This window comes from Elephas maximus, chromosome 2, assembly GCF_024166365.1.
Source record: "Elephas maximus indicus isolate mEleMax1 chromosome 2, mEleMax1 primary haplotype, whole genome shotgun sequence".
In the NCBI taxonomy this organism is placed as follows: domain Eukaryota; kingdom Metazoa; phylum Chordata; class Mammalia; order Proboscidea; family Elephantidae; genus Elephas; species Elephas maximus.
This window is the reverse complement of record NC_064820.1, coordinates 118,112,964-118,128,288: the sequence shown is the minus strand read 5'-3', so window position 1 is coordinate 118,128,288 and position 15,325 is coordinate 118,112,964. Positions and strand designations below refer to the sequence as shown.

Sequence of the window (15,325 nt, the reverse complement as noted above, 5' to 3'; positions counted from 1 at the left end):
TTAAAGAAAATTGATAATTTGCAAGCTGACACTTTCCTTTTCGTTAGTAAGAATATTAATCTAATTTCCTACATTTAAATTTTAAACTAAAAGTACAAGGGAAGTATTTCAGTCTTATTTAATAGACGGCATATTTCAAAAATAGTATTATTTAGAGTTTATTATACTTTACCTACAATTTTTCCTTCTACAATTCTCATACAATTTTATAAATATCATCCACATGGTCTCAAATTGTTATAAGGTAAGTTACCAGCACACACACATTATAAAAGGTTTTGTCAAGGAAATAAAAAACAACATATTACTATTAGAACAGTGAGTTGGATCATGAAAGTAGGCAAATATGATTATAAAGTGGGGGTCTGAATACTATAAACAGCTAACAACCAGTGTCAAAATTACAATATATACTTTAATAGCCTTAGTCAATCTAACTACATTTAAATGCTGTCTATTTTTTAATACAAGTTACCAGATATAAATGTACTAAATCCCACCGGATTGCACACTTTAAAATATTGAATTTTATGTTATGTGAACTTCAATGTGTGTGTGTCACCTAAACCTGTCTGAGGTTATTTAGTACATAAGGCAATTAGTTAGCATCACTCTAGTCCCTGGACATAAACTGAAATCCTCTGGACAGCCATCTTGAAAATTCATACCATTTGAAAGAGTGGAGTAAAAACGACAGATAGAAGTGTATTCTTTCGTATGTCAAAAACAAACATTTGTCAGTGGTTGAAGGTTAAGCAAAATTTTAAGATTTTCTTCATGGGCTGAATGCTCAATAAAGAAAATGTAACCAACATAAGAAGTAGCTTAGCAATACTTAAATAAATTTCCACAATTAAATTAGCATTAGAAGAAGTAAGGTAAATAAATCGTTTTATTTATTTTTCATCAATTTCTATTTATTGTTTATTAAAGACTACAAGCAAGAACCTATATGTTGTGGTTAGGTGCTGTTGAGTCAGTTCTGACTCATAGCCACCCTATGAACAACAGAACAAAACACTGCCCGGTTCTGCGCCATCCTGGCAATGTGTTATGCTTGAGCCCACTGCTGCAGCCACTGTGTCAATCCATTTCACTTATGGTCTTCCTCTTTTTCACTGACCTTCTATTTACTGAGCATAATGTCCTTCTCCAGGGGTTGCTCCCTTCTGATAACAAGTCCAAAGTACGAGAGATGAAGTTTCACCATCCTTGCTTCTAAGGAGCATTCTGGCTGTACTTCTTCTAAGACAGGTTTAATCATTCTTCCAGCAGTTCATAGCATATTCAATATTCTTGGCCAATGCCATAATCCAAAGGCATCAATTCTTTTTTGGTTTTCTTTATTCATTGTCCAGCTTTTGCATGCATATGAGGCAACTGAAAACACCACGGATTGGGTCAGGCACACCTTAGTCCTCAAAGTGACATCTTTCATTTGCAGCAGATTTGCCCAACATAATACATCATCTGATTTCTTGACTGCTGCTTCCATGGGTGTTGATGGTAGATCCAAGTAAAATGAAATCCTTGACAATTTCAATCTTTTCTCATTTATCATGATGTTGTTTATTGGTCCAGTTGTGAGGATTTTTGTTTTCTTTATGTTGAGGTGTAATCCATATTGAAGGCTGTAGTCTTGGATCTTCATCAGTAAGCGATTCAAGTCCTCTTCATTTTCAGCAAGTAAGGCTGCGTCATCTGCATATTGCAGGTTGTTAATAAGTCTTCCTCCATTCCTGATGTCCCGTTCTTCTTCATATAGTCCAGCTTCTCAAATTATTTGCTCAGCAAACAGGCTGAATCAGAATAGTGAAAGGATACACCCTGATACAATCTTTTCCTGACTTTAAACCACACAGGTTTCTTCTGAGCACAAGTAAGTGTTCTGTAATTCCCATTCTTCGCAATGTTATCAGTAGTTTGTTATGATCCACACAGTCAAATGCCTTTTCTTAGTCAATAAAACACAGGTAAACATGTTTCTGATACTCTCTGCTTTCAGCCAAGATCCATCTGACAACCAACAACGATATCCCTCATTCCACATTCTCTTCTGAATCCAGCTTGATTTTCTGGCAGTTCCCTATCAGTGTACGGCTACAACCACTTTTGAATGATCTTCAGCAAAATTTTACTTGTCTGTGATATTAATGAAATTGTTCAATAACTTATGCATTGCGTTCATCACCTTTTTTAGAATGGGTACAAACATGGATCTCTTCCAGTCAGTTGACAAGATAGCTGTCTTCCAAATTTCTTGGCATACACAAGTCAGCACGTCCAGTGTCGCATCTGTTTGTTGAAACATCTCAATTGGTATTGCATCAATACCTGGAGCCTCATTTTTCACCAATGATTTCACTGCAGCTTGGACTTCTTCCTTTAGTACCATCAGTTCTTGATTATATGTTACTTCCTGAAATGGCTGAACATCAACCAATTCTTTCTGGTACAGTGACTCTGCGTATTCCCTTCCAACTTCTTTGATGCTTCCTGTTTATCATTTAATATTTCCCTGCAGAATCCTTCACTACTACAGCTCAAACCTTGAATTTTTTCTTCAGTGTTTTCAGAAATGCCAAGCATGTTCTTTCCCTTTGGTTTTCTATGTCCAGGTCTTTGCACATTTTATTACAGTATGTTACTTTGTCTTCTCAAGCTGCCCTTTGAAATCTGTTCAGTTCTTTTACTTCATTATTTCTTAGTTTTACTTTAGCTACTCTATGTTTAACAGCAAGTTTCAGGGTCTCTTCTGATATCCATTTTGTTTTTTTTTTTTCTTTCCTTTTTCAATGACTTTTTGCTTTGTTCATGTATGATGTCCTTGTTGTCATTCTACAACTCGTCTGGTGTTCAATCATTAGTGTTCAATGCATCAAATCTATTCTTGTGATAGTCTCTACTATTAACGGATGTTTGCAGCTATTTCTTCTCATTCTGAATCATGCCACATCAGCAAATGAAGGTCCCAAAAGCTTGACTCCATCCATGTCATTAAGGCCAACTCTTTTTGAGGAGGCAGCTCTTCCTCTGTCATATTTTGAGTGCCTTCCAACTTGGGGTCTCATCTATATCAGACAGTGTTCCACTGCTATTCATAAGGTTTTTACCGGCCAATTTTTTTCTGAACTCTTCCTAGTCTGTCTTAGTCTGGAAGCTCTGCTGAACCATGACCTCCATTGGTGACCCTGCTGGTACGTGAAATATCGGTGGCATAGCTTTCAGCATCACAGCAACACGCAAGCCACAATAGTATGATATACTGAGAGACGCATGGGAAAGAGCTTATAAGAACTTATACAGAGGGGGCAAAAAATATAATCCTTAATGAATTACAAAACCAATTCAACTATGATTATTCTAGTCAATAAGAAATTTTCATTACCACTATTCAATAAAATATTTCTTAAAAATCTGATAGCTTATTTTTAAGGCAATTTCAAAAGCATAAAATCCCTAAACTTAAATAGTTTTAGGAGAAAATAAAGAAAATTTTTGATAACATCACCTTATTTCTTATTTTTAATTTAAAATACCTTTAGTGTTCAAATTAAACTTAAAATATTTGAAATTATTGGATATTTAAATGTAATTTTTTTTAATTTACAAATTATTTTTAAGTTAAAATATTTTTAAGTACGTATTCCTTTAATGAGCTATAACATGCTATTAAAATCTTGAAGCACTGTAGTTAAGGGATTCAGATAGAAAAAATTATGTGCTAAAATTTAAGTGTTACAGGCATTTACCACAAACTATTCTTTTTAATATTCACTTTATTACAATTATACCACAATGAACTACATTAAAATATACATGTAAAACTAAGCTAGAAACGTACATCAGCAAACTGTATGATAAAGTGTCTCCTTTGTCCATCAGAATATACAGAAAGGACATATTCACCAGGTTTCCCATGACTCTCTCGCACCAAGAAGTCTCCTTGTTGTTTTAACAGATCTTGGGCTTCTATCCTGGGGATTGCACCATGGTACCAGTCCTGTTCTGCCAGGGGCTTCTCACTTATGGAAATCACATCAGAGAACTTGAACAAATACAGAAGGGAAAAAGAAAAAAAGCAAAAACTAAGTTAGAGAAAACAGTGATCCTTTTTCTGGTAAAATTCATAGCAATTATAAATACTTCTTACATTTGTTCTTCTCCTTCATTGACCTATTAATTACATGATGAATCTAAAATTTTCACAACTTTCAAAGAAAAGATCTTCTACAGGCACTGTTGCTGAAGTTCAGTACAAATATATATTCTTAAATATTTTGTTTTTTCTGTATTATCATACACAGGTACACTCGATATTAGCATTTATAGTCTTAATAAACTAAGTTCAGATGTTAAAGTATATCAGCCAGAGAAATTATAAACAAAAATGGTATTATCAGAGAAATTTTATTACAAAACAACTTCATTTTTACTTAAAAGTTGAGTTATTTATTTTTTATCACATGGGCTGGGAATTGCCCATGTCCTATGTTCCAGAGGCACTATCCAAGGCTTTGCTGCTGCTTTGCAGCTATGCCTTCCCATCCCTATCCCCACTCTCCTCACTTCCTCAGCTATTACCTCTCCAACATGGCTGGTCCTGCTCCTGTACAGTGACGGCAGATAAAGCCTTGAGATAATTAGCAACACTGAAAACCTCCAATGTTCAATTACAAACAGCGGTAAATGCAGGAGAGGACTACCAGCCATGAGCACAGCAGGAAAAGCAAGTTCTCTGTTCTATTAGGAAGCCAAATGATAATGCCAATTAGCAGAGATAATTAAGAGCTGACTATATTTCCTTGAAATGTTTCTAATTGATACTAAACAGAATCACGTATTTTCTAGTAAGTAAGAAGTTAACTGATTTTTTGTCTTTTTTTTTCAACCACCCACAGAAACAAAACTGCCCCATATGGTAAGAGTATTCTATGCGTAAGGTACAATAATTTACACTATCTCTTAAGGTTCTCAAAATACAATATGCACAATGCCTCATTAGAAAGTAATTTCTAAGCTGGAGAAATGTGGATTAATAATAAACGAAAGGCAAAATATTCTCATACAAGTTTTTCCAGGCTGATATTATGAACTCTATCTGGCCCCATGTATGGTAATAAATGAACACTGGTTTTGAACATGGCCTTCACTGTTTGGTACCACCGAAGAGACCTAAAACTTACTGGTGAAATTCTATTTCATATTATGTAAAACCCATTTTCTGGTTTAAAAAAAAACAACATTGAAAATCCCAAATAGACCTCGGAGAAGAATCCACATTTTGGTTTCTACTTTGTTCACTTGAAGTTTTTTTTTTTAATTGTGTTCTTAAAAATAAGTTTAAAGAACTAATTACATGAAGAACTAACCATATCTATAAGAAGCAAAAATGTTGCTTTTAAAAATAAATCAAGATCCACTCAGAATTAATTTTTTTCATATGTTGGTACTATCAATATGTTATCCTTCTTAAAAGTAAAAAAAAATGGATAAATACATGACTTTTCCAAAATTTTATCACAGTACGTATCATCAAATACCAAAATTTCACTACAATAAAAATATTTCCAAGTCTCATCAATAGCAAAAGTGCTTTATTGATTTTTTTCTCTGAAAAAATGTCACTATGTAAGAAATGTATCGTAACTTCTTAGCAAAGAACATACTTGTATCATTAAGTCCATACAACAGGAAAGCATCACAGAGATGTCGTTTGCTTGCTTTCTTGTCCTGGTCAACCTATCCTCCCAAATGGGTGTTCAGTTAGAACTGGGGGAATTGAGAGCCTGGAGAATTAAGTCAGAGGAGTATTTAAAGTACAAGAGCTTAGCAAACACTGGAGAAATCCATTTAAGGATCTGAAGGTGAGGAATATGCTTGGGAAAAAATCACCCTGAGAAGATATCTAAGCTGTTGTGTTGTTGTTGTTCCTTTCAAAAGGAATGAATAGGAAGGAACCGATATTGCTATCTCATAGGGACTGCACTCCAATTCTTTAGGTTTATTCATTTCTTTTGGGTAGGAAGGGGAGCTTAGAGATTTGTTATTTCCCATCCCCTAGGCAATACTGCTATGAATTGTAGGCTGATGTTACAGTGAGTATGTACACTCACAATCACAGAGAAAGGTCATACATATGCCCTCTGAAAGTCGATCAGGAAGCATTAGAAGGAACGATTTTATTAATATGATTTCAATAAAATTCCAATATAATTTAGAAAGCTTAAAAGCAACAGGATGTAGCGTATATTGGCAAGAAAATTCAATATCCCAAGAGCTGTCATAAAATACTTCAAAAATGAAATGAGGTTTTTCACCTGAAATATCATAACTTTCTAAGCCTCAGTAGGGGAAAATTTTTCCTTGTTGCTATTTGAGATTTTTGCAAAAGTTATGGGCGAAAAAAAGCCTATTTTCTATAATTAAAGTAATATACTACAGTTAATAAATTACACTTAATATGATAAGCTTTCCTGATTAACTGGGTCAGCCATTTAATAATTTTCTCCAGGCTTTACTCTTAAAGAATATTCCAGTAAAAACCTACTGAGCTTAGTGAAATACAGAGCTTATTTGGCTTAGCGAAATAAATGAAGAGATGAAAAGGCAGTACTAGAAAATGAAAATATGTTTTCTTTGGGAAATTTAAAAAGGTCACTTTTTCTCCTTACCCTCCAAACCAAAAAACCAAACCCACTGCCATCAAGACAATTCCAGCTCATAGGGACCACATAGGGCTTCCAAGGCTGTAAATCTTTACAGAAGCAGACTGCCACATCTTTCTCCCGCAGAGCGCCTGGTGATTTCAAACTGCCAACCTTTCGGTTAGCAGTCAATTGCTTTACCCACTGCACCACCAGGCCTCTTTATTCAGTTCAGGCTGATTCCTAAGTAATTAATGAAGATCTGTACACCTTTATCTCAAGCATCTGAGAAGAAAGATGAGCTCCTTTTTGAGAATCAAAGACAAAGTGCTTAAAAAAAGGCCTGGGTTCTATTAAAATTAAGCACGCAAATATGAAACCATTTTTAAAAACTAGAATAAAACATGGGAAATGAACACGGAAGCCTCTCACTGAGCTTGAACAAACTGAATAAAATTTCAACACAAGGCATTACAAAATACATTTCATGATTTTTTAATAACTATAAAATTAATATTTTATTCTCTTTTCTATTCTTAATTTAGTTATTAATTTACAATTTAAGTAATGGATTATTCCAAGCCTAGTTTGGTAATTGATGGGGGTGAATATAAGTAACTCAGAATTTTAATCATTTCTCAAAAAGTCCATAAAATTCCCTTTAGCTCTAAAGTGTTATAAACCAAACCTGTTGCTGTTGAGTTGACTCCGACTCACAGCGACCCTATAGGATAGAGTAGGACTGCTCCATAGGGTTTCTAAAGAGCCGCTGGAGGATTCAAATCGCTGACCTTTTGGTCACCAAGTTGAGCTCTTAAGCACTGCACCACCAGGGCTCCAAACTATATAACACTGGGAAATTTTAGGAAGAGATAAGGAATAGAATGACATACAGTTGGAATTAACATAATCACCAAACTCTTGCACAAGGTGGGAAATACTGGTCGATCCAATAGGAATGTGCCTCAGGTTGTAAAAAACTATTTTCAAAGGGAAATGTAACCAAAGAGAAGGAAAAAAAAAAGCATTTTACGTATGATCCAGCAATCCCACTCCCAGGAATATAACCTAGAGAAATAAGAGTCGTCACATGAATAGACATATGCACACCCATGTTCATCGTAGCACTGTTCACTATAGAAAAAACATGGAAACAACCTAGATGCACAACAACAGAGGAATGGATAAACAAACTGAGCTACATACATACATGGGGTATTACGCAACGCTAAAGAACAACGATGAATCTGTGAAGCATCACACAACATGGATGCATCTGGAGGACATTATGCTGAGTGAAATAAGTCAATCACAAAAGGACAAATATTGTATGACATTACAACTGTAAAAACTCATGAAAAATTTACATACAAAAAGAAACAATCTTTGATGGTTACGAGGGTGGGTAAGGGTAGGGATGGAAAAACACTTAACAGACAATAGATAAGTGGTAACTTTAGAGAAGGGTAAGACAAAATACTGGGGAAACCAGCACAGCCTGCACAAGGCAGGGTTATGATACCTCCATAGACACACCCAAACTCCCTGAGGGACCAAATTACTGGGCTGAGGGCTGCAGAGACCATGGGCTCAGGGAACATCTAGCTCAATTGGCACAACAGAGTTTATAAAGAAAATGTCCTACATTCTACTTTGGTGAGTAGCGTCTGAGGTCCTTAAAGCCTGTGAGCGGCCAACTAGAACACTCCACTGATCTCACCGCTTCAGGAGCAGGGAAAAATGAAGAAAACCAAAGACACAAGGGAAAGATTAGTCCTAAGGACTAATGGACCACACCTACCACGGCCTCCACCAGACTGAGTCTAGTACAACAAGATGGTACCTGGCTACCACCACTGACTGCTCTGACAGAAATCACAATAGAAGATCCTGGACAGAACTGGTCAAAAATGTAGAACGAAATTCTAACTCAAAAGAAAGACCAGACCTGCTGGCCTGACAGAGACTGGAGAAACCCTGAGAGTATGGACCCTGGACACCCTTTCAGCTCAGTAATGAGGCCTCTCCTAAGGTTCACCCTTCAACGAAAGATTGAAGAGGCCCATGGAACAAAACAAGACTAAAGGGGTGCACCAGTCCTGGGGTGGGGACTGGAAAGTAGGAGGAAATAGGAAAGCTGGTAATAGGTAACCTAGGTTTGAGAAGGGAGAGTGCCGACATGTCATGGGGTTGGTAACCAATGTCATGCAACAATGTGTATACTAACTTTGATGAGATGCTAGTTTGTTCTGTAAACCTTCATCTAAAGCTCAATTAAAAAAATATATATTTTATACCATTTAGTTTGATAGCTGAACAAAAAAATGCTTAACACAAAATGAAACCAAGAAAAATAATTTTCCTGCCTTTTTTTTCAAAAAAAAAAAACAAACAAATATTTCATCTTCAAGACCATTTTGTCTTCAAGCTAGACAAACGGGATGCAAATTTGAGCAGTGTCCAGTCTTTAATAGGCATTAAGGCCTATTTGTAACTGTACAAACTCTAGCTATTTTTTGTAGCAAAAAAAAAAAAAAATTGATCATTTTCACATCTGCTAGTATCTTTAACTAAAACAGACACTTTACCTAATGTTTACTTTCCACAATACAATAGCAGAATTCTTATTCATAAATTTTATTTTATTTTATTGTACTTTAGATCAAAGTTTACAGAACTAGTTTCTCATTAAACAGTTTGTACACATATTATTTTATGACATTGGTTAACAGCCCCACAACATGTCAACACTGTCCATTCTCAACCTTAGGTTCCCTATTACCAGCTTTCCTGTCCCCTCCTGCTTTCTAGTCCTAGACCCAGGCCTGGTGTGCCCCTTTAGTCTCGTTTTGTTTTATGGGCCTGTCCAATCCTTGGTTGAAGCATGAACCTCAAGAGTGGCATCATTACTGAGCTGATAGGGTGTCTGGGAGCCATACTCTCAGGGTTTCTCCAGTCTCTTGTCAGGCCAGCAAGTCTGGTCTTTCATTTGAGTTACAATGTTTTTCTATACTTTTCTCCAGCTCTGTCCGGGACCCTCTATTGCGATCCCTGTAAAAGCAGTCAGTGGTGATAGCTAGACAACATCTAGTTGTACTGGAGTCAGTCTAGATGTGGTCCATTAGTCCTTTGGACTAATCTTTCCCTTTTATCTTTAGTTTTCTTCATTCTTCCTTGCTCCCGAAGCAGTGAGACCAGTGAAGTTTCCTAGATGGCCGCTCACAGGCTTTTAAGACCCCAGATGCTACTCACCACAGTAGAATGTAGAACATTTTCTTTATAAATTATGTTGTGCCAGTTGAGCCAGATGTTCCCAGAGACCACACTCCCCACAGCCCTCATCCCAGAAATTCAGTCCCTCGGGGAGTCTGGATATATCTATGGAGCTTCCATGATGTTGCCTCGTACAAGCTGCGCTGGCTTCCCCGGTATTTTGTACTGTCTTACCCTTCACCAAAGTTATATTGATGTGTCTTGTTTTTTTATCCATTCTGTCACTCTCTGTCCCTTTCTGGGTGCATTTAGGCCATTTACATTCACTGTAATTATTGATAGGTGTGAGTTTATTGCTGTCATTTTGTAGTTTTTTTTTTTTTTTTTTTGTGGTGCTGATGTTTTCTTTCTCTTACTTTCCTGTTCTGAATTCCTTTTGTGATTCCATTTTCATTTCTTTTGATTTTGTAGATTTTGTTTTTAAAGAGACTTTACATTTTCTTTATATTTTGATGAGTAGGTTTGTTAACTTTCTTCGTGGTTATCCTGAAATTTACCCTATCTTCCTAGGTTTGAACCAGTCTATTATTACTTGGTATCGCCTTGCCTTCCTCTCCATTAGAAAGTTCCACCCCTACACTGTTTATTCCCTCTTTTATTTTTCTGACATTGTTGTCATTTACAGATTAACCTCTCTGGTTCCCTGTTGTACTTCTTTTGGTTTTGGATAGTCCTTGAGAGTTAATTTCCTATGTTGGTATCTGGCTGGTACAATATTGAGTCCTAGATTCGGGCTGTGGTCTGATGTTTGTTCTCAAACTGAAGGATTCCCTTTAATAATTCTTGTAAGTTTGGTTTGGTTTTTACATATTCTCTTAATTTCTGTTTATCTGGAAATGTCCTAATTTCACCATCATATTTGAGCAAGGATTTTGCAGGCTATATTAATCTTGGTTGGCAATTTTTTTCTTTCAAGGTTTTATATAGGTCCTCTCATTGTTTTTTTCTCATTGTATTCTTGTCTGCATGGCTTCTGCCCAATGATCAAAGCTTAGTCTTATTGTTTCTCTTCTGTATGTGCCTTTTTTCTTTTCTCGAGCTGCTCTCAGGATTTTTTTCTTTGTCTTTGGTTTTAGCAAGTGTGATTATGATATACCTTGCTGATTTTCTTTTGGGGTCTATCCTATACGGGGTTCACTGAGCTTCTTGGATGGTCAGCTTTTCATCTTTCACGATATTTGGGAAGTTTTCTATCAGCAATTCTTCAGTGATCCTCTCTGTGTCTTCCATTTTCTTCCCCTGTTCTGGAACTCCAAACACTTGTAAATTTTTGCTTTTGATTGTATCCCAGATAATTCTTAAGGTTTCTTCATTTTTTTTTCATTCTTTTTTGATTTTTCCTCAAACAGAGTTGTATCCAAGTGTTTGTCTTCAATTTCGCTGATCCTGTCTTCCGTGGTTTCAAACCTGCTCCTCAGCCCTTCTATGATGGTGTCCATTTCTGAAATCTTGTTGTCTATCTTTTGGATTTTTAATTGTTGTTTTTGTGTGATTTCTAGTTGTGAATTTATTTTGGCATTTTGTTCCTGAATTCTTCCTTTTTTGCCTGTATTTTCTATGAATTTGTCAATTCCTTCCTCATTTTTGTCTCCTTTTTGCTTCAACTCTTGGATAGCTCTGAATACTAGAGATTTCAATTCCCGTCAGGTAGTTCTAGTGTCTTTTCTTCTACTGGAGGTCATCTGGTGTCTTATTTTTGACACCTACTGAAACAATCTTGTCCTGTTTTTTTAATATGTTTTGATATTGTCTGCTCTCTTCAGAAAATTCAGTAGTTATTTTCTTCATTTACTGATTGTAGATCTGTTTGTTTCATCCTGTTTTTTTGTTTTATTTGGTTATGTCTGAGCAGGCAGGCTGTGCATTCTTTGTTTGCTCGTCTGTGGTAACGATGCTTTTCACCTCCTTGTCCAATGGGCAGGTCCAGTTATTCAGCTATGGTGCAGCGGGGCAGGTCCAGCTGAAGGAGAGGGGGTGGAATGGGTTGTTTGTGGCACATACTAAGGCCAACAGGGCAGGCCAGGAATCAGTGCTAAACAGGTTCCAGTAAGCCGTGCCTGTCCTTCTTGGGGGTGTGATGTTCAGCACATGGTGCAGGTTGGCAGGAAGGAGGGGGAGGTCGTGATGGGTGGAGATAATATGGGTATACAGAGGAGGAGAGAGTGGAGAGAGAAACAGGAGCCAAAAGCAAACAAACAAAAAAGGGTGCTAAAGGAACTTGTCATTGGAGTGGAGAGATGAGAAACCAAGAAATGGAGAAAAACAAAAAGGAAAGGAAAAAAAAAAGTAACAAGGTAAAAATCTGAAGGAAAAAAAAAAAGAAAAGCCCCCAGGGGTCCCACCAGTGCAGCTGCAAAGACCAGGGAATGACTCCCAGGCTGTGCAGTATATTCTGGTTAGAGGCAGTATAGATGCCACACAGTGCCAGGTATTCAGGAGACAGGAAGAGAAGGTAAGTATAGAGAGACGAGAACTGAGAAATGAAGAAAGACAGAAAGGAAAAAAGAGAAAGAAAGAAAAGAAAAAAGGAACGCCCCTAAGGATTCCACTGAATGGGGAATTAGCTCCTAAGCTGTGCAGTGCCACCCAGTCAGAAGGGGCTCCCAAGCTGCAGAAAGAAGAAGAAAATTAGCAAACAAATAAAATAGAACAGAATAAAGCAAAAAAAAAAAAAAAAAATGCCCTGGAGATCCCACCAGTGTGGTGCTGTGGACCCAAAGAGTGGTTCCCCAGTGGAGCCGCGCTTCACAGCCTTACAAGAAGAAGCAAAGATGGCATACGAAGCCAGGTTTTCAAGAGAAGGGGGGGAGGTGGTGGGAGGCATGGAAGACACCAAAAGAAATGGAAAAAAGCGGCACCAGCAACTGACAAATGGCACTCAGGGAGCCGGCCAGTGGGGGCAGGGTGAATCCAAGCGGCCTGGGGCAGAAACAGTTGCCTTCCAGCCAAGAGACTGCCACTGGCTGGAAGCAGAGAAGGCTGAGGGAGGGGGAAGAAGGGTGGGGGTTAGGAAAGCATGCATCACTGGTTACTGGGTGTTCTGTCTTCTGGGAACTTCATGAAGCTGCTTTCCTGTACTCCCTGTCTGTAGATCTCCGATGTGGGTGGGGTGAATCCAAGTGGCAGGGACACTGCACTTCCCCGCTGGTGGAGTCACCGCCGCCTCCCAGGAAGTGTGGTGGTAGAACAGCAGGGAGAGCATGGTGGGTGGGAAAGCGTGTATCGCTGGTTACCAGCTGCTGTGTCTCCAGCTGGGAGCTCCACGAAGCTGCTTTCCAGTACTCTCTGTCCACAGATCTCTGACGTGGGTGGAAAGAAACCAAGAAGCATGGACCCTGCACTTCCTGGCCAGCTGATCCACTGCTGCCAGCCAGGAAGCACGGAGGTAGAGCTGCGGGGAGAGGATGGGAGGTGGGAAAACATGCATCGCTGGTTACTAGGTGTTCTGTCTCCTGCTGGGAGCTCCTTGAAGCTGCTTTCTCATGCTCCCTGTCCTCTGATCTCCAACAGCAGAAGTCCAAGATGGCGGATCCGTGCTGCATTAGGTGATAAAGATCCTCCACACGTATCTCTCCTCACTCCTCGCTCTCTGTCTCTATCGGTTTCTTATTCCACTGGGTGCTTGGCTGAATTCTTTCTCTCTTCATTTGACACTTCGGGTTCCAGGAGTCATGTTTGTCTGTTTTACTGAGTTTTTCGGGTCTTTGCTGTGCAAGAATGGCGTGGCCCGGCGCCATGTTGGCCAGAAGTCCATAAATTTCTTAACGATTTTTTGTACATCTTGAGAACTTCAGTTTGTTTTGGTCTTTAGCTAATAAAGCAACTGTTGTCTAGCATTATGACTAGATAGAATTACATGCTGGTAAGAGATTTTCTTTATCTTTCATTTTTGGTCTAATATACTTCCTTTAATACCTTCTGGCTTCTTTGGACTTCTCTCCTCTTTTGGGGGGCTTCTTTAGTTCCCTTACTCTTCTTCTCTTTATTAGTAATCACTTTCTCTTTAGCACTTTATTATTATTATCCATTTAATATTCCAGGTTGTGCCTGTGACTTTTATTCATCCTCTCTCCTTATTTCAATGCATTTTTTATACTTTTATATTTTCAGTATCAAATATTCTTTCCTTATGCTCATATTATATAAAATGTGGCACAATATCAATAATACCTTTCAATCAATTAATTGTATTCACTGCAATATTGTACTACACATCTCAACTAAGATTATCACCAGGTCTTTCTACTGATTCAGCATGTCATCATATAGCAGTAAATTTAAATATCATGTTGAGACTGCCTGTGCAGAATACTGTATCAGTCTGACATGATCTCTTCTCATTTGTTTTAAATATCTGAATAAATATATAATAGAGTTGTTCCCTAAACAGTGTAAAGCATAGAAAATAAATCCCAATAAGCCCTTCTTGAAAATTATGTCTGATAATGCTACTGATTCAAAACCTGAAATTCAGAAAATCATATTTAATTTTCCTAACCATGACTAATTATACAAGAGAATTCATTGTGTGTGGCAGTGATATGGTGCAAGAAATTTAACTTCCTATTTTCCCTTTTTTCTTATTCTTTGCATCTAGTGCCTGGGCAAAAAAAAAAAAGAAATAAAAAAGCAAAGACCTTGAGGATAATAGGAGACAACTAAGGTTTAAAATGCACGATATTTAACGTCAACTTAATAACAGACCTTGTTAGAGGAAGTACAGGGTTTCTCTGGTAGACTCAAATGAGAACACTAAAAAATACAAGAGGTTTATTATGTTATGCATAATACCTACATTTCCCTATGCCAGTGATGGAAACCAAGTATTATAATACTGATATTATAATAAATGTACAATTTAAACCTAGATGAATTATCATTTTCTAAAACAAGCAAGGAAACAAATCTTATTTGCAAGTTTATTCCATATCAAAAGAAGCACATCTTTATTTTCCAATATTTTCATTTTCTAAATTCTAGTACAAAGTAATTCTAAAATTAAAATAAGATCCATGTCAACAGACTGTAAGAAAAAAAATACTAATTTTAAGGATATATGAATTGAATAATAATTCTTGATGTCTAGAACAAATCAATGGGACCAAAATGTACTGAATTGTGATTTTATATAACATTTTTCCATGAGCATTACTAGCATGTAGTGGTTGATTCAGTGGCAGAATTCCTGCCTTCCATGTGGGAGACCAGGGATGGATTCTCAGCCAATACACCTCAAGCACAGACATAAGAGCTCTGTCAGTGGAGGCTTGCGTGTTACTAGAATGCTGAACAAATTTCAGCAGAGCTTCCAGGCTAAAACAGATTAGAAAAAAAGGTCTGGTGATCTAGTTCTGAAAAATCAGCCAGTAAAAACCGTATGGCTCACAGTGGTCTGATCCCATTGT

The 15,325-nt window shown here is 37.4% G+C and overlaps 1 protein-coding gene across 9 annotated transcripts in view; it reads right to left on the bottom strand.

The window, feature by feature from the left end:
* The window catches only part of FER (FER tyrosine kinase), a 477,482-nt gene that overhangs the window by 255,208 nt on the left and 206,949 nt on the right, over positions 1-15,325 (bottom strand). For 8 of the 9 annotated variants that reach the window (XM_049857769.1, XM_049857753.1, XM_049857743.1 and 5 more), the window contains one exon: positions 3,845-4,048. In XM_049857769.1, coding sequence (XP_049713726.1) covers positions 3,845-4,048 — 204 coding nt within the window. The remainder of the gene's footprint in view (positions 1-3,844; positions 4,049-15,325) is intronic. The other variant, XM_049857806.1, reaches the window with a different exon arrangement.